Source organism: Amblyraja radiata, chromosome 39, assembly GCF_010909765.2.
Source record: "Amblyraja radiata isolate CabotCenter1 chromosome 39, sAmbRad1.1.pri, whole genome shotgun sequence".
In the NCBI taxonomy this organism is placed as follows: Eukaryota; Metazoa; Chordata; class Chondrichthyes; order Rajiformes; family Rajidae; genus Amblyraja; species Amblyraja radiata.
In genome coordinates, this window is record NC_045994.1 from 10178144 (window position 1) to 10197392 (window position 19249).

General features: G+C 43.1%; 1 protein-coding gene across 3 annotated transcripts; it reads right to left on the minus strand.

Annotated features, from left to right (window-relative positions):
- Window positions 1–2792: 2792 nt before the first annotated feature.
- On the minus strand, window positions 2793–17745 carry LOC116967245 (pituitary homeobox 3-like). Of its 3 annotated transcripts, none has more exons than XM_033013702.1 (4): window positions 17196–17745; window positions 16833–16995; window positions 6730–6938; window positions 2793–5262 (listed from the first exon to the last, which is right to left on the minus strand). In XM_033013702.1, exons 2-4 carry the CDS (start codon window positions 16948–16950, stop codon window positions 4726–4728), a joined length of 864 nt encoding a protein of 287 aa, XP_032869593.1. In that variant the 5' UTR covers window positions 16951–16995; window positions 17196–17745; the 3' UTR covers window positions 2793–4725. The 3 variants fall into 3 exon arrangements, with proteins under 3 accessions (XP_032869593.1, XP_032869594.1, XP_032869596.1); XM_033013703.1 differs by having other exon boundaries at window positions 16833–16965; window positions 17196–17210; XM_033013705.1 differs by lacking the exons at window positions 16833–16995; window positions 17196–17745 and adding an exon at window positions 9137–9631.
- Between the last annotated feature and the right edge of the window lie 1504 nt (window positions 17746–19249).

Consider the following 19249-nt stretch of genomic DNA (forward strand, 5'->3'; position numbering starts at 1 on the left):
GGAATGGTCGAGACTGAAGAAGGGTCTCGACCCCAAACGCCACCCATTCCTTTTCTCCAGATTATTTTTAGAAGCGTGCGGCAGTGGTTTGGGATTTCGCGTCTGGGAAATTGGGACGTGCATATTTCATATTTCATAACACACAAGAGTGAGATTACAGGGATTAACCGAGTACCGGTCTGAAATCGGAAACCATCGTATTGCAGAATGCCTCGGTTTTAAAGTTCTCCTCGCTGTTTTCAAATCCCTCTGTGTTGTCGCCTATTCCTGTCGGCCGATGTTTCAACCATTTAATTGTGCCCTCTTGATCCTTCAGTTCAATCGTCCCACCTCTGCAGCCTGCTTTCAGTTGCCAAGACTCCGAGCTTCAGAATTCCTTCCGTAAATATTTTCCCACTCCCACCGCCTTTCCATGTTAATGATGCAAAATAAAATATGTAGAAAGGAACTGCAGGTGCTGGAATATACCAGCGGGTCATGTGACATTCATGCATCCTTAACCTCCAGAGATGCTGCCTGGCCCACTGAGTTACAACCAGTATTTTGCCTCTATCGTCATGATAAACAAACAAGCTTTTGAGCATTTTTGTTGTGGGACTTGGTATATTTATTTGGCCATTGTGCGCTGTTTATTTACAATTGTTGCGAAATCGACTGGTTGTTTTTTAAGTGGCGGTTGGCGTTTAGATAGACACATGCATATGAAGGGAATGGGATCGTTATGGGTCATGTTTAATATAGGATGTTTAATTTTTAATGTTGAAGTTGAGATCAGTTTAATTTGGCATCATATTCGACACAAACATTCTGGGCCAAAGGGCCGGCTCCTGTGCTGAACTGTTCTATGTAGAAACAAGGAACTGCAGATGCTGGTTTATATGAAAGGACGCAAAGTGCTGGAGTAACTCAGCGGGTCAGCAGCATCTCTCCTGTACTGTTCTATGTTCTGTGATTGTAACCACAGGATTTGTGATTTTTTTTTTAAATCGTTCTCAAATTGTGGCTGATTCACCAGGAGTTGTTTCACTGCCAGACACGACTACCCGCCCAAGTCAGTCCAACACCGACCTCTCCACAGTAACCCCAAGTGTTTTGCAATTAAAAAACAAAACAAACGACCAGCTAGCTGCTTGCATTTCTCCTGATTAGAATGGAGTTAGGAAGCGAAATATAGTGGAGGCTGGAAGGAAGAATCCGAGGTAGCAATAAGGCAGCATCGATGGGGAATGGACACGGAGTATGGATTCTTCGCTGGTCACCAATGCGCTCCGAGTTCACATTTAGTGCAGTGGGATGTTTAATAACTTGGGAACACGATGGTAGAGAAGAGATGGTATTTTTTTAAGTAGTGTTTTTATTTTCAGGAAGAGTTCGCTACCTTAGGCATTTGTGATGTCTGTGCTACCCTTTGTAGCTTTGCCCCGTGTATTTTCAACATCTCCTGAAGCGGGAATGACCAATACTGCTGCCTTCAAAAGAGCGACTAATGCCTGGTCTGTTATCAATTGTAAAGGACAGAGGTTGCTTTGGACGCATGTAAATGGCGTAGCTAATCGCAAAAAGGTCAACGGTGCCTGATATTCGGCCTGATATTCAATCGCTTCACCTATCAAGCGATTAGAGCCTCTTGTTCGCTCTAAAACATTGGTTTACTTCATCCCCTCCATTCGATATTAACGAACACAGCGCTGTGATAACGGTGTTGGGCAATCGCACACGGGCCATCATTATCTCTGAAAATGATTGTGCGTTAGCCTTGGCAAATGCAAAGTTGTTTTGAGGAACGTTTACATAGTTTTTAACGCCCGTGCACTTCTCAAGGGCGGGAGCTAACACGATTTGACACTGAGTTTACAGCAGCAAAATAAATCAAAACTTGATTTGAAAAAAAACACCAAAAAAAACAGGGATATAACGTTCATATCAGACAATAAGTAAATCAGTGTTTACTTTCCGTCTCTTATTGCAGGTTTAGATACCAGCCCAGATCCCAGAGGTCCGGCAATGGTCAGTCGGATTCCAGGCCTCCCAGCCTTCGCTTTCACCACACACTGGGATCACAGTCCAGAGGTAGGGTTTCACTGAAACTTAAGGTTTGTTCAATAAACCTTCGTACCGAGGGGGTAAACGGTAAAGAAATGCGATAGCAGGTTTCGAACATAATTAAACATTCTTTTTTCGGATTTGCCATTAAAATACCAGTCATATCTATCCTGTTCTTGCACATGTTGGTTCACTGCAAAAACAAATATTGTTCAAATTAAATGTCTAATTTTCAAACGAAATATTTGAATCAGAACCTCGGGGTTGCCCGACATCATGTGGACAAAATATATCTGGGGACAGGCGCGACTTTAGTCATTTTCTACCCGGACAATGGCTAGTCCTATTTAGTCTAAATAATCTAGTTAGTCCAGAAAACCTTTGTTTCCTATAATTCGCAGGAAAGTGAGGAGAGGACGGGATACGAGCGGTGCGGAGGCGGGATTCTGCAAATTAAAAAACAAACAATGTAATGCCCTTGATAATTACTGCAACCTACTGTTTTGCAAGTGATAATCAGATCTACTTTCTTTGGGGAGGGGTAAAATGGTCTAACTGGACTCGTCTGTTATATCAGCGCCGTGTTTATCGTTTAGTTCCGAAGCCTCGAACAATTCCATTTTATTAATCGACTTGTTTTTTTAGGTAATTTTAAAAAGTAGTACCAATATGAAAACCAAGAGTGGGGGTATAATTGAGGTAACGGAAATGTGAGTGGAGGCGAAGAACTAATCATTCAAAAACGCCAGTCAAAGCTTCGGTTTATTCCAACCTGCAAACCAATTCATGGCGGTTCCCCGGCCTCAAACATTTCCTACCCGGAGAAAGCTCCACAATCGCACAGGTTGGGCTCGTTCTATCACGACGGAAGCGTTTGCATTTGATGGTTAAAAAAAACACACATAGAAAGAGTAGATTTGCCATTTCCCTGTTCGCGCATGAATCCGACCGAGCCCCTCTTCCGTTTTAGATTTGCCCCCCCGTGTTGCTCTGAATCCCCCTGCTTCACTCTGGGAACCTGTAAATGCGGAGCTCAGAGCCAAATGGTGAAAATAAGAGTAGAACTCGGGCTTGTAAACCCATTTTCAAATAAGGCAAAAAGCAGGAGTAACTCAACGGGTCAAATAAGGCAAAAATGAGTCCTTCTACTCCTTAATGGGTAGATCCTACGCAAAGGTCCCCGAAACTTAAAATTGCAACACCGTCTAAAACTTCCAAGTAATATTTTAATGTTACTAATCACCCACTATTCAGTATCCCATTAGATAACAGCAAATAAAGAGATTCTGCATTTAGTTCTGCCTCTAGTAGTCAACAAACGGCGGTGTTTAATAGCAAATGTTTAATTACAGACGGCAGACTGAAGAAGCATCTCGACCCGAAACGTCAGCCATTCCTTTTCTCCAGAGATGCTGCCTGTCCAGCTGAGTTACTCCAGCATTTTGTGTCTACCTTCGATTTAAACCAGCATCTGCAGTTCCTTCCTACGCGACGGTGTTTAATACATTTGGGGATTCGAAAGCAAGCCCTGACGCCCCGGCGTTTTGCTAAAGCAGGAAATTTAACCTAATCAGTTTAAATTGACCCAGGAGCAAAGGTTTCAGGTCAATGGTACGGCCTAGTCTTGAGCGCACAGGGACCAGAGGTTGGCATTTCCTATTCGTGTCCGTGTCTTATCAATTTATTAAACCAGGAATTCTCCAAGCAACAGGCGAATGCGTGCTACAATGCTTAAATAACTCGAATTAGACAGCACAACTGCGATGAAACTCTTCAAAAGCAAGTCGACAAAAAAAAAAGGAATTCCCATAAAATAATAATGTATAAACAAACTAAAAAAAAAAGATCCATTTCATTTTCGGACTGCCCTATTGATAGGAAAACAATCAAACGCTACAAGGAGATTATTAATATTTCAAAATATACCCCGGATTATCAAGAGATTCCTCCTAATTTTTTTATTTCCACTTTTCCAGTAATACGGGATCTTGAGGAAACCTTTCAGCCTATGACTAGATTTTGTATCCAAACCACCAACCACTTCAGTGCGACATACCTGGGTCTGTTGGAGATGCTAGGGGTTTCGTTCATTGATTGTTGTCTATCAGCGATTTATCGGGTAATCAATAACTGGGCAATTTAGACATTTGCCTTGCCTTCCAGCACAGAGAACCCCAACGGGTGGAGTGGAGGTTTGGGGGGGATTAGAGGGGGAGAGGTAGTGGTCGCCTCCATGCGATGAGGTATGGATAAGAGGAAACTGGGTAGGAAAGGCCAATGGGCAACTTGTTTCCAACTTCCAGGACATTTGGAGAGTACTCTTTTGAGCAACCCGCAATTGTTAATGTTCTTCAAAGTTGTGGAATTTAGTGGAGGGGGGTGGTTATGCATTCCCTTGCAATTTCTAAGCAGTTAAAATAACGTGTTTTTCTGCATTGGCCAAACACACAAAGATTGGAGATCAGGTTATCCAGCGTTTGTATACGACGAGGACAATGACTGACCATATCGTAAACGCGCTGGACACTCTGGAGGGTCATTCTGCAGTCTCTAACCGAGGATTTTGGTATTATCTAATTATAGTGTCGCTCGGGAAATCAGCACTGATCATTACTTCCCCCACCCCCATTTCCCCAACCCCGGAACACCCACAAACGAGGCGTGTAAAACACGAAGTCCGTTTTATACTGGTCGATCCACTGCATACTGACAGGGGCTGAGGTTGGGAGCTGGGTTTTGCACCGGCCCGTAGCTGAAGGTCGAGGAGTGATGCTTGGCTCGCAGTCTCAGGCTGGCCAGGCTGGTGTTGCAGTTGTCCCGGTACACGTATGGACTCGAGCTAGATCCGTAGGGGCAAGGAGAGGCAGCGACCGCTGTGTTCAACGAAGGGCTGCCAAGGCTGTTCAAGTTATTCAAGCTTGTGCCAGGTAAAGCGGAAGGAACCATAGTCATGGAAGGGATGGAGTTGGGGGCGGAAAACATGGCTTGCGATGACAACGAGTTCACATTCATGGAATTGAAGAAGGAAAAACCTTTGGCGGAGATGGGATTGGTGCCGAGTCCTTTGGTGGCCCAATTATTGTATGAATACCCGGAGTACATGTCCTCGTAGGGTTGAACCAGCCCGTTGAACGGAGCTCCAAACCCAGTCTTACACAGTTCAGTTTGTTGGTGGCGCTCCCGCTTCCTCCACTTCGCTCTGCGATTTTTAAACCACACCTGTCCAGACCAAAGCAAAAACAGAGGTTAATTCACAATTCACAAACAGTTGGAGATGAAAAGAGAGTCAAAAAGCTCAAAATCGTAGATAGACACAAAATGCTGGAGTAACTCCATGTGGTCAGGCAGCATCTCTGGGGGAAATGAATAGGTGACGTTTCGGGTCGAGACCCTTCTTCAGACATTTTAATAGACAGTGTTTTAATAGACAGTAGCTTTTGCAACATCGTTCCCTTGGATAAAGTCTTGCAGCCGTATTTTGTGACACAAAACTGCAGATACATTTAACAGAATTATGCATTGCTGACACAATTTTGCAAGTTCATGCACATTCACGGTGCCTGAAGAAGGGTCCCGACCCGAAACGTCGCCTATCCATTCCCTCTCCAGTTGCTGCCTGGCCCGCTGAGTTCCTCCAGCACTTTGCTCATGTTGTTTTGCTCAATATTCCAGCATCATGCAGTCTCTTGTGTCCACATACACGGCGCCTTAAAAAAACTAAAACCCTAGTTCCCAAACTTGTTCGTCCCGTTTACCCCTGGCAACTTTAATAGCTCATAACAATTTTATTTCATGCCTGCTGTTGTGCTGAAGCAAAGTAAGAATTTCATTGTCCTATCTGAGACACATGACAATAAACTCTCTTGAATCTTGTATTTCACTTATATGTGAACAACTAATGATGAACAGATACCGGTATACCAGAACCAAACATATCCCATCAATGAGAAAGAAAATGTACAAATCCACAATCAACAAATTTACCCCCTGGGTAGGCGAAATGTACCCCCCTGGGCGTAAATTTACCCCAGGTTGGGAACCCTTGCCCTAGTGCATTCAAACTGTTTACCAGGATGTAATCGCGCGACCTTTTCTTCAACTGAAATTACGTAGAAAACTCAGTAATACGGCTTGAGGAACTGCGAGATTCGGGTTTGATAGGTTTCACATTAAGTGATGCCTCTCACTGAATATCGTAACGTCGGGGTAACAAAACTGAGCCCAGGAGCCATCGCATGTTGGCTGCACGGGTTTTCAACCAACCGATTGAACTAGATGATTTAGATCAGTTGAACTAGTGGGAAGAAAGATCTCGACCTGAAACGTCACCTATTCCTTTTCTCCAGAGATGCCGCCTGACACGGTGAGTCACTCCAACGCCTTGTTGATTGCAAACTCTTCAGATTATTGCAAAGACTGGTAGTTTCAATCATTTACTCCGTTCGTATTTGTAACGCGACTAACGCGGAGAGATTTTGCATTGAGCCCAACCTGTTTGTGCTGAAAATACCATCACATTTAAATTGTAGTTATAAAATTTAAATTACTTTTGAAGTAATTAGCAGCCCCGAATTAAAACTTTAAAAATAAATCCCACTAAGTTTGCAGTTTTCGCTATGATTTAAAAAAAAACTTAAAATCCACGTTTTTGTTAAGCACAGGGTTTTTTTTAAGCGTGATATTTACCCTGATCCTGGCCTCGGTAAGGTTTGTCCACGCCGCTATTTCCTCTCGGGTGGACATGTCTGGATAGCGGTTCCTCTGGAAAGTCGCCTCCAGTTCTTGCAGCTGTTGGCTGGTGAAGTGCGTTCGCTGCCTCCGCTGCTTCTTTTTGGCCGAGTTGTCTTCGGAGCCCGAGTCATCTGATTTACACCGGCGGTGCTGCCCGCTCTCTCCTGGCGAGAATTAAAACAAATACCAGTGGACAAGTGCATGTGGCACATCCTTTGTTATCGAAAATAAAACTCCAGTCACAATGCCCATAATCTCCTCGCCTTGGTGTTAAAATGTCATGATCTATATTTTGAAAACCCGATTTCACGCTGTTTTTACTCAGTATTTAAAGGACAACCCATTAAATGGCAAACGCTCAAGCGTTATGGTTCGGTTAAGGACATTAAATCGTTCAAACAAACAAAACTATATTGCCAGTACATTTCTCGCGAGCGCCATTGATTTGTTCAACTTTTCTCACAAACCAGGCATTAAAATTAGCCAAGATCGCCGATCTAAATTTATACTGCTTCGGCTGGATAATTTAAACGAATATCACTTCAGGTAAACACCAGCTGCACGGGATTTGTAGCGTTTCCCAGGTAGCTGCCTGGAGTTATTTCGACTAGGGAATAAAAACATATATTTCTTTTTCTTTCAAATTAACAGAAGATTGGAAACGGGACGGTCTCAGACCGCCCATCTTTTCACAACATTATAGGATCTTATGGTCTAAATCAAGAAAGATTAATAGGGACAAAAACTAAAATTGAAGTAAAATTATGGGCGAACATTTGTTGTTGGAAGCAGTTTATCTTTCGAATTTGAGATGCTTTCTCTTGATTTGGTCCATTTAATTTACAGGCGCTTTGAACCACTGCAATGCGGGTACTTCGGTGAGTACATTCATTAATCTAAATATGATAGCTTCGTTATCTTCAAATACGCAGAATGCTGCTACAGATACTGTTTGCTTTTTCTTTGCATCCAATGCAAACGGTGCTATTTCTTCCACGTACGTAACATTGCCGTTTGGGACAAACGAGTTCTCTAATTTGCGGTATTTGCAGTTAATTATCAAACTGAAAAATTGCATTGGGACTATCTGAATATATCCCCCTGCAATAATATTCAGATATCATTGGATTGTAATTTCGGAGTTTATGGAGCTAGTGGTTTGAGTGTTTATTTGAAGTGAAATGGTTCACAAATTATCTCATTTACACCTCAGCATATTACTGAAAATATGCATTTATGGCTTGTAAAACGTTCCTTCGTGAGACGTTTCCTATGTAATGCTGCTCTTCGCAAATTGTTGGTAACTATTATGATGAGATGTCGTTTTAATGCATTGTGCTCTATAGTAATCTATCACAATCATAGCTAATACCTTTGATTGAATTTGATATATTATGACTAGAGTCCGTTTCGTACAACTATGGTTTTTTTGCAGAGCGATTGTGTTCAAGTTTAGTGTGTCCTAACCGCGGTTAATACCCGACGACCAGATTTAATATACCAGGGGTATGACTTTATATAAGGTACACAAAAATGCTGGAGAAACTCAGCGGGCACAGCAGCATCTATGGAGCGAAGGAAATAGGCAACGTTTCGGGCCTGGCCCGAAACGTTGCCTATTTCCTTCGCTCCATAGATGCTGCTGCGCCCGCTCAGTTTCTCCAGCATTTTTGTGTACCTTCGATTTTCCAGCATCTGCTGTTCCTTCTTAAACACATTACTTTATATAAGTGCCTAGTGCGTTGTGATCGGCCTTAGTGCATGATGTCCAGGATTAGTGCCTTGTAACATGACTAGTAGAGTGTATATGAACACCGATGTACGAACGCTGATCATAATATACAACTAAGAGTTATGACAATATATATTTCATCGATATCATTAAACACAGAGTAATCGGGGAGCATTCCCCGACTACAGTCAAGACAAACCATTCCCTCCTAATTACTTTTTCTTCCCAAAATGTGGCGGCCCTGTGATTCTTGTCAAGGTGTATAATTCACGTGTTGAGATCTAAACGTATTTACTTCCATTTTATAGTTGTTAACTTCACCAAATCAGGGTGAATATCATCCACACACCAGCACATTTCTCCTCGATAATCGCAAACTCGAACAGGCGAAACAAGCCGTTCAATTAGATAGCAATCGGCACAACATTAATCGCTTTAACCCCGTAATATTTTTTACAAAAAAAATAAATCATACACCATCACATAAAACGTAATACATAAAGTACGTGTGCTGTAATTAAGATAATTGTCTGTAATTCTGCGAAGCGTGGCTGAAGTTTGAGCGCCGTCCTGCTCGCCTTACCGTCAGTTTTGGCGAAGCACAGATTTATTAAAACTCATCCTTCTTACCTCCACTTTCGCTGTTCGGCGTCCCAGCCAAATGCCTGATCCCGAAAGAACTATTATTCCCAGCTGAGCTCTGCAGTGACTTGAGAGATGTTGCTGCCATGCTGTACTTACTCCAAGTTGAACCAGGGCAAGGTTTTTTATGAACAAAAACGAGCCTTGAGATGGTCCATGCAGATTGTCAGAAAGAATAGACCTCTCTTTTTTTTTTTACCCCTTATCCCTGATATGTGTTTTTGTCCCTAGGTCCCCCCTTAATCTCAGCTGCTAATTCCAAAGCTCAGTCTTTTCCCGGCCTATTCGTTGAGACGGCTGTTCCCCTTTGCTGTCCATTTGGACAGAGAGTAGTGGGATTGGACGAAAGCGGGTTGGGTTGGTTGCGGGGAGGGGGGGTGGGAGCGGGCGGGGAGGGGAGGGGGAGGCAGGTGGGTGGAGACAAGGGGACGATTGATGGCAGGCAGCGGGAGGAAATGCCGGCCACGCATTCCACGGATTGGTAACTTGTGGCTGCTGGACGAAACATCGCAAGGCAGCGCGGCCTGGCATTGGCTCCACAGACTGCCACTAATAATTGACTCGTGATGCTTTGGTGCAGATGGGTGTCCATGAGTGAGCAGCTGTCGGAGTGAATCCAGCGAGGAAAGTTCCAGCGGCCATAACTCTTGTGTCTCACATATATATTAAAAAAACACTTTTGAATTCTGCTCAACTCCAGACTCAACTCAGTTCAATTTGAACATGCAATGTATTGTCGCCCTGCACTTTATCACAGATCTCCATCGTATGTGGCTAAAAGTTGCTGCAATTTGTGGGTATAAATTCTGCCCTGGCCAAAATGTTGGATGTGTGCAACGTACCCGCTGGTTTTAGAGGCTGAGAATTTAGATTACATGTTGTGTTTAAATGTGCCAGCGTTTCATTTCATAATTTGTTAATTCCATCGATTTTGCATCTGACTGTTACAGTGTAATCTCACGTAGACTAAAAGAGAGTTGGCTGCGTTTCACTAAAACCACACAGCTATATTCAGCAGTGCGCAGGCATTTGTAAATGCACAAAAGATGTCCAAAATCACAAAGATAACTGCTTCCGACTCGGCTGTTGAACAGACGTCAACAATGTACAGCTGTTGTTAACGTTTATGCTGCGGAGGGGGGATGTTGGGAATAGTTTCAAACGTGATGTCATGCCCCTCAACCTTTGGAACGACTGAAGTACATAACAAGCTATGTTGGATCGTTGGACTCATCGCTCCATTGTTTTGGAAGGAATCTGTTGTTAGTCTTGTCAGGCTGCCAGATCATCTCTCCGCAAACAAGAAGCCCTCGCTAGCTCTGTGTGGTGACTGGGAGAAGGGAATAGTGCCTAGGCAGGATGCCAGCCTTTGAAGTTAATGGCTTCACGTCGGGGTGGATTAGTCCAAATGGGGTTGCTAGTTGCATGGGCGAATGAATGAAACCCACAGCCCAAGATTAAACTGCATCTGCAGTTCCTTTCCACACATTCGGATTAAATTGGCCCTCTCTGTTATTATGGAGTGAGACCTACCAAGTGTGAATCACTGCTCACCTAATGGCCGCTGTGAAGTAGCTAATAGCAGAAAGATGGTTCACTTACTGTGCCACATGCCAGGGGCGGCGCGTTGCTCCACACATCATTGCGCAGCGCCCAGTCAACTATTTCAACGTAGATTGTTTCAAGAGATAATCATTTTGTGGACAAAACTGAATTATCACCCTTCGAATCTTCATCACAAACCCAATGCTTAAAGATCACGCTCAGTACTTTTGAGCGATTGATAACTGAAACGTGATAAGTGAACCGTGCGGCGCTGAAGACCATTTGGCCCATCGACTGTGGACTGACTCTTCCAAGCAACGTCCCATTCAGGAGACCCACTACCCTGATATTTTTTTTCCCAGAGAACAGAGTTATTTTTATTATTTTAAAGTATTTATCCGTTTTCTTTCTGACGAAAAAAACCCGATTGTATTTGTTACTAGCCCCCTTACAATCACAACAAAATGTGAACCCTCCTCAGTCACTCTGGGCCTTATGTTATCAATCACCCTGAACCTGTGGTCTCTGTCATTGTGCTGCCGGTGGAAGCGTTCCGCTTTATTTCTTGTAAAGAATCCCCCTTAAAGCGTTGGATACGTTTACTAAATATATTTGTAGCCTTTTGCTTTACTGATAATAATCACAGTGTGTTCAACATCTCTATATAACCATGTTCATGCGAAAGGGTTTAGAGGGGTCCAGGTTTTAGTCTGAAAACGGGTCTCGACCTGAAACGCCACCTATTCCTTTTCTTCAGAGATTCTGCCTGACCCGCTGAGTTACTCCAGCATTTTCTATCTATCTTCGGTGTAATCCGGTGTAAACTGCAGTTCTCTCCTACACGAGGTTTAGACGGATATGGGCTAAGGGCGGGCAAATAGGTCCAGTTTAAAGGGGCATATTGGTCACATTTACCCGCGTTAGACCCATATCGCTCGAAGCAAAACTTAGTCACTAAACCAAAACTAAACGCTCCACCGTTTATAGACGAATCTGTCCATTTCCCTCCACAGATGCTGTCTGACCTGCAGAGTTCATCCAGCTCTTTGTGTAGGGAGGAACTGCAGATGCTAGTTTAAACCGAAGATAGACACAAAAAGCTGGAGTAACTCAGCGAGTCAGGCAGCATCACTGGAGAGTGAAGAAGGGTCTCGACTCGAAACGTCACCTATTCATTTTCTCCAGAGATGCTATCTGGCCCGCTGAGTTACTCTGGGTTTTTGTGTCTATACTCATGCACTTAGATTCTTTTTTGCTCGAAACCTTTTCCACGCCGATGATGAACTTTTCCAGCGTTTTCTGTTCACGTGTCTATCTTCGGTTTAAACCAACATCTGCAGTTCCTTCTTACTCATTCCTCTTCTCCAGCCCCTTTACTACCCGGCCCTTGCCAAATATTTGTAAACGGTGAAATGTTAAAGCGATGAGATACAGATACTTGAATATTTATATGTACGGATGATCAAATACTACAAGACGCAGAAAATAATCAAAAAGGCTGCCAGGAATGCGGCCTTTATATCCAAGGAGCTGCAGGTAGACAAAGCCCCGGTTGGACCACACCTGTGGAACAAAGAGGCGCAAAGAGGAGAGTTGGGAATGATATATTGTCCTTGGAAGGACTTCAGTACAGAGTTCCAGAATGGTATTCGGATCCCGACGGTTAAATTACCAGGAGAGATGCCACAAATTGGAGGCCTCTTCAATTCAGAATCATTTGGTTTACTTTATCGACTGATATGGTAAATAGAGGGAAATTGTCACCCCTGGTTGGGGAGACTAAGACGAGGCAGACTGGTAAAAAAAACACAAAGTTAGGGTGAAGTTAGAAAACAGTTCCTTCCACACGCTGATTGTCAGAGTTCTCATTAACAGACAATGGTTTAGTTTAAGTTAGACACAAAATGCTGGAGTAACTCAGCGGGACAGGCAGCTTCTCCGGTGAGAAAGAATGGGTGAGGTTTCGGATCACGACCCTGAAGAAGGGTCTGAAGAAGTGTCTCGACCCGGAACGTCACCCATTCCTTCTATGCGGAGATGTTGCGTGTCCTGCTGAGTAAGGTCGCGTAATTTGCGTGCCAAGGACACGTAAGTGGGACAGGCCCTTTACTCCAGCTTTTTGTGTCTATCAGCGGAAAGACTAAAGATTATTCCAATCGAGATGTTCACAGTTTAGAGATGGAGCCACATAATTGATGGTGGTTAGTTGCTAATTTTAAATCTGACTTTGAAGAGCTATAGGCAGTGTTCAGTGTTAGGTCATTATCGTGTTGAATGGTGGACCAGTCTCGACGGACCAAATGGTCTCCGCATATCGTTTTTGTGTGTTCCGGTGATATAAAACCGGCTTGACGGAGAATCGTTATTGTACATGAACAGGTCAACGCGGTAAATAAAGCGGACGGGAGATCTCATTATATGTCTTCCCGCGACTCGGGGCGAGAGAGTTCGCCTGTCACCGGGTCTCATAACGCAGCCACATTGGGGCCATTCCTTGAGTAAATAGTATTTTGGCCAGCTGAAACCCTGAACTTGCCAGGAATGTCGATATACTTCAAAAATAATAATTTGGATAGTAAAACATACGGTTATACTTTATCTCCGGGAAACGGTTTCTCGACTGGAAACGGCACCTATCCATGCTCTCCAGAGATGCTGCCTGACTCGATGTGTTACTTCAGCACGTTGTGTCCCTTTGTGTAAACCAGCATGTGCAGTTCCTGGTTTCTACGGTTTCAGGAGTTCGATTCAGATCATCATCAGATCGTGAATAATTCTCGCTGCCGCTCTGGATTGAATGAATACAATAATAATTCTCCAATAATGTTTACAATATGTTTTATTCTCCAGAGATGCTGCTTGACCCGCGGAGTCACTCCCGCTTTGTTTGTGTCTATCTTCGGTTTAAACCGGCATCTGCAGTTCTGACCAAAGATCCTAGTCTTTGGTTCTGACCTACACATAATAATTCCTTGCTGATTTGAATCATAGACCTTTTCCTTCGCTCCATAGATGCTGCCTCCTCACTCGCTGAGTTTCTCCAGCATTTTTATCTACCTTGCTGCATTGAAAATGCTTTCGTTCCCTGCTCTTCTGCAACGTTTAGTTTCATGCACACCTCTGACTACAGTGTGAGAAGATTTCTACTACATGTTTCCACATTCAGGGCCAAATGGGGATCATTTATTGGAGCATTTATTGACAACGAGACCACCACAAAACTCTCTCTGACCCGTGACCCTTGAATAAATCCTTCAGTTTTATAGATTCGCGTCCAAAGTATGTGAAAAGTTCTGTCCATAAGCCAGCATCTGCATTCCTTCCAACACGTTTAGTACCACCAGTGTTTTTCTTTTGCTAGATGCACTTTGTACCTGCGGCTTTGATTAGATTTCGGAGTTGAATGCGTCTCTTTGCAATAGATTGAGTCAGGAGCTGACCACCTCGGCATGGAGTTTGTACTCTCCAGTGGCACAGTTCAAAAGTCAAGTATCAGTTGAATGGGGCCAATGTATCCCCGGCGGTGAGCGGCTCAGCGCCTTGAGCCCACAATACAACCGGCCGCCCCGATGTTCACAAACGTACACATGATGTAGTATGTACAATGTTACACAGATGTGGTCAAAGACGTCATGTGATATCAGTTCATTTGTGCTCGATGAAGCCCACAGATCACTCACGCCAAGAGATACTGCGAGCAGTGCTAACACCGACTCGCGTTCACGGGTTTAAATATAGATTAAACAGCAGATCGGCCTCTACCTCGCAAAGGCCCGATAGGGAAGTATCATTCATCGTGATATCCACCGATGCCATTTGAAACGTGAAATATATATTAAAAATGAATTTAATCCTTCCGAGGAACTGTTCTTCCTCGCCGTGAAGTGATATTCGCTGAATCAGCGAATACAAATCTCTCTGTGATTTTAAGCAGTCGGTTTTGGTTTTATCCTCTTCACCCTCAAGATGACATATCCTGTTCCCTTACAGTGATTACTTACAGGACATGATCCAATATTTTCCTTGTTTTTATTTATTTTTAATTTTATTCAAGCGTGCTGATTTATTGTGGCGGCGTTGAATATTCATGGCAGTGGCAAAGCGCTTGTTTAATGGGCGACATGTTATTATGAACCATGTTGTACCATTATTCTATTTATTAATTCACTGTATATTCCATAGGAACATAATCAAGCGAAAGCACCTGGAAAATAATATAATATATATGTGTATATGTGTGTGTATGTATATGTACTCATGTATGTATATATATGTGTGTGTGTGTGTATAAGAAGGAAATGCAGATGCTGGAAAATCGAAGGTAGACAAAAATGCTGGAGAAACTCAGCGGTTGGAGCAGCATCAATGGAGCGAAGGAAATAGGCAACGTTTCGGGCCGAAACCCTTCATCACACTATATATATAGTGTGAAGAAGTGGCGAATCATCTCGACAATTAATAATTAACAATCCTAAGAAGTGTCTCAATCCGGACGTCACCTATTCCTTTTCACCAGAGATGCTGCTTGACCCGCTGAGTTACTGTAGCAATTTGTGTCTATCTTCGACAATTAATAAATTCTGTTAATCAAAGAAATGACAGGCAAAAGTGCGTGTCATTAAGAAATAACTTAATGTGAAAAATAAGTATACTGTCTCCCAATTTCACTTAAAATAAACAGAACAATATGAATATTAAAAATATAGGCCAGTTTAACCGGACGCTTTATTTTACGGAGTGAAAGTGTTCGGATTATTTTTGGACGGCACGAATAGCGTGTAATATGTGAAAATAACAATGCGGGTCCATTAACGCCTTACGACCGAGGCTTTGAATGTTTTCTTTCATTGCTAATTTAACGATATAATATAAATTCTGACATGCAATCCTCGCATTACCGATAGGTTAACTTGTTGGTACAGTGTATTGTGTTACATGTGGGCGCCGTGGAGTCTTTAATGGATCGCTCATCTGACACCAGTTGAGCGAGAAGGATTTTGCAAGGCGCTGTTACCCGAGCAAAGGGCTGAGATCCGCCCGGTTAATTTATTACAGGCTTGCGAACATCAGCAGCCAGTAAATTCAATCACATTAGTAACCCGACGCTGCTGTAATGATGATTACCGCAGGTTAGCACGATGTCCACTATAAATAAAGGTCCTTCATAATATTTGGTCTCGTAAAAATAATACGAGGTGTCACCCCCATCCGTTCCATTGATTTATAGGGCAGTGGAGAGTTTGTTCAAAGACCTTGTAAAATAGCGCGTACTCAATGATATAGAGCGAATATTCGTGAAGACTGTACACTGTTTACATTAGTTCATCTCTTCAATGCTTCATATAAATTCCCAGCGCCAATCCGATCCTGATTGACAATCCTGTCTTCCCCTCAGTCTGTGGAGTTTCCCTCAAATGTAAGGCATAAAATGCTGGAGTAACGCAACGGGACAAGGCAGTGTCTCTGGATGGAAGGAACGGGTGACGTTTCAGGTCGAGATGCTTCTTCAGACCCTCAAATATCCCCGTTCCCCAACTGGCCGTTCGATTTTTTAATCTAGTACAGTCATTACATTGTGTGTGCGGGGGGAGGGGGGGGGGGGGGGGGGGGCTACAAAGTTAAACGGAGCAGCAATAACATTGTCCAAGTTGGCGATACGCAGAGTACTGCCCTGCCGACTACAACATTCAGAAGCTTCAGAAGGTATTTCAACCCGAAAATAAATAAGTTCGCACCTTGGGCCAAACTTAATGTCAGATCAAAATACGTTCAATGATATTAAGAATACGGAAGCACATTATTGGGCTCAGCCGACCAGATGTAATTCCATTCAAAGTGTGTTACATATTAAAGACTCAAATGCATTTTACATTTACAAAAGCTTGCATTAATTATCCCGGTTTTATACTGAACTCTCTGCACTTCCGTTGGATTTTTTCTGAAGCTTAACACAAGAAAGAGGTCCGGTTTATTTACCGTTTTACCAGGTGCCCCCCCCCCCCCCCCCCCCCCCGTTTTTAAAATGAAACATAATTTGCGATAGTTCTGGGAGAGCGTTGGGGGGTTACAACTGCAAGATTCGCAGTCTCTACTGTATCCTGTTTATGGGTCTTTTCCCCCGCTGCCACTGCCTCCTTACCGCACTGTTCCTGCTGACTGGAACCGTTCTTTGATTCCAAACGCGTTGCTTCTCGCGAACGGCGCAGCTTCTGTTGTGGGCAGTCCAGGTCGGTAGTCTCAAGTGTGTGAATTTCCATTCGAAGAATTTAATCCTACAAACGGCGAACAGCGAAGTTTAGAAGCTAGGAGAGAGAGAGAGAGAGAGAGAGAGAGAGAGAGAGAGAACATCACCGGCCGGTCTAATGTTCAACGAAACGGATATCGAAAAATGAGTCTCCGATCTCTCTGTACAGAGAGAAAACGAGTCTCCGATCTCTCAGACACCAAATGACATTTTCACGTGCGTTCAGATCTTTCTTTTTTTTTTTAAATCCCAATTTACATTTTTTTAAGACACAAGTCCAAATAATACAGCCCGAGGAAGGGTCTCGACCCGAAACGTCACTCATTTCTTCTTCCCAGAGATGCTGCCTGTCCCGCTGAGTTCACTCCAGCATTCTGTGTCTCTTCCTCCAAATAATACAGCCGATTGGTTTCTCTTGAACGGTTTCCGTTATTTTCCTGGAAGCTGAGTTTACCCAGTGTTGAAAGCGACTGCTGTTTTAGAAACCTTTAATGAGGTAACCACAGACTTGGGAATAATTCTCACATCATCCAGGTACCGTCAGAATATGCTGACACTGACAGCGTGTTTGCATTTGTTTGGCAGTTACTTTATGTTTTTGTGTTGAGATATTCTTCATCTTTAATATTGAAATCGGTAATGCGACACATAGAAGACGCATTTCTATGGTTTCGAATCTGGTGAAAGTCTTCCCAAAACCAAACAGTTTCTTTCCTGCAAGATCAGTAAATACTTGACAGTCTTGTCAGTCGTAAATAGAACTGCATCTCCTTCGCTATTGTGTACATCTGTGTACAAACACGTCTAGTGTACAGAAGCAAGGGCCTACCCGTGGAGTACACCGTACAAGATATCAACCAGCATCGATGCATACGAGTGTTGCCTTGACATATCTAGTTCTATCCAACATCAACATTACACGCAGCTTATTTCAGATCTGCAATCTAACCAAAACTCAAAGAGCGAGGTTTGCCTTCAGAATCATACCGCTACTGCGAATAATCTTCTGCTTGAGCAATTTTGGGCAATTTACCAGAAACATTTTTGTTTAAACATGTGAACTGCGATGTCGTCGCTGAAGGTGGATTACCAGCCAGGAGAGGGGGGCATTTAAGATTGTCAAAATGTTAAAAGAACTGAATGAACACGAGAGTGATTCTGGGGAAAAAACAGTTTGGAATTAATAACTATCTCCTGAACTCCCAAGTGGTTTGGCGTGTTTACAAGTGAACAGGAAGAAGGGTGAGACGAGATCGCATTCGGCATTCTTGATGAGTTGTCCTATCTGGAAGTATCCATGTATGGTTGTATGCCTACTTTGACAGGAGGAATAGCTTGCAAGAAAGCCGGAGTCAAGGACCACTTCAATACTAATGTCACTGAAACCTCAACAAATAATTGCAGCCTTCGAGACAGAAATACTGCAGACTTTCTTTCAAACGCAGTTTGATGTTCAGACTCTACTCGCGTGGAATACCCGGGTTCAGTATATCCGTAACAATGCACACCATGTATAACACCTACCCGAATCCGACTTTCAACTCAATTTATACACTTTGATTTTTTTTAAATAATGTGACATCAACCTAAAATTAATATTATTTTTTGGACTCGTATCAATTATTAAAGTCACATTTGCTGTTGAAAAAGGCTCGATTTTTACAATGCAATACCCTGGATATTTACCAGATGATTGGACTGGTTTTTGGCAAACAGAAAGGGTGGAGGTCTGAATGGGGTGGGGACTGGAAGAGACATTTGCATGGCGCATCGCGAATTAATTTTGGGGATTTGACTTGATTAAGATATCTGTCAGTTCGCAATTCGGAAAACTCATTATGGGACTGGGAGGCAAGAGGGTAGCGCTAGGGCAGATGGAATTACTGTTCAGTGTTTGCAGATAATAATTTGCGCTTTCAGACCCGGATTTGCATATATTGCATCTGTCAATTGGCTCTCTCTTCGTTATTGAAAAATTACTTTGAACTGCATCGTGTTCCCTAATATGGGAGTCGGGCATAAATTACAATCCGCCTTTCATTTTCAAGTCATATTTGTTGTATAAAGAGAGCAGCAGCATTAATATTAATGGGACTGATGAAGTTGTCTAATGTCAGTGCCGAAGGTCTCGTGACCAAGAGCTACGATACATTTTTTTCTGACGGCCTTCACTAGTAAGGGCGGTGTAAACATTGCACTTTCCCACACGAAAGTGAATTATCTAAATCAGAATGGATAGAAGTCTATCCGTCAATATAGATTACTGCGAAGGCGGGATACATCTGCCAATCGATCTAAGCGCTGGAGTTAGG

Coding starts and splice junctions, on each gene's coding strand:
- LOC116967245 (XM_033013702.1), bottom strand. CDS start 16,950: ATGGAAATTCACACACTTGAGACTACCGACCTGGACTGCCCACAACAG. Junction 6,939..16,832: donor CAGTCAGCAGGAACAGTGCG/GTAAGGAGGCAG, acceptor AATTCTCGCCAG/GAGAGAGCGGGCAGCACCGC. Junction 5,263..6,729: donor TTACCGAGGCCAGGATCAGG/GTAAATATCACG, acceptor TGGTCTGGACAG/GTGTGGTTTAAAAATCGCAG.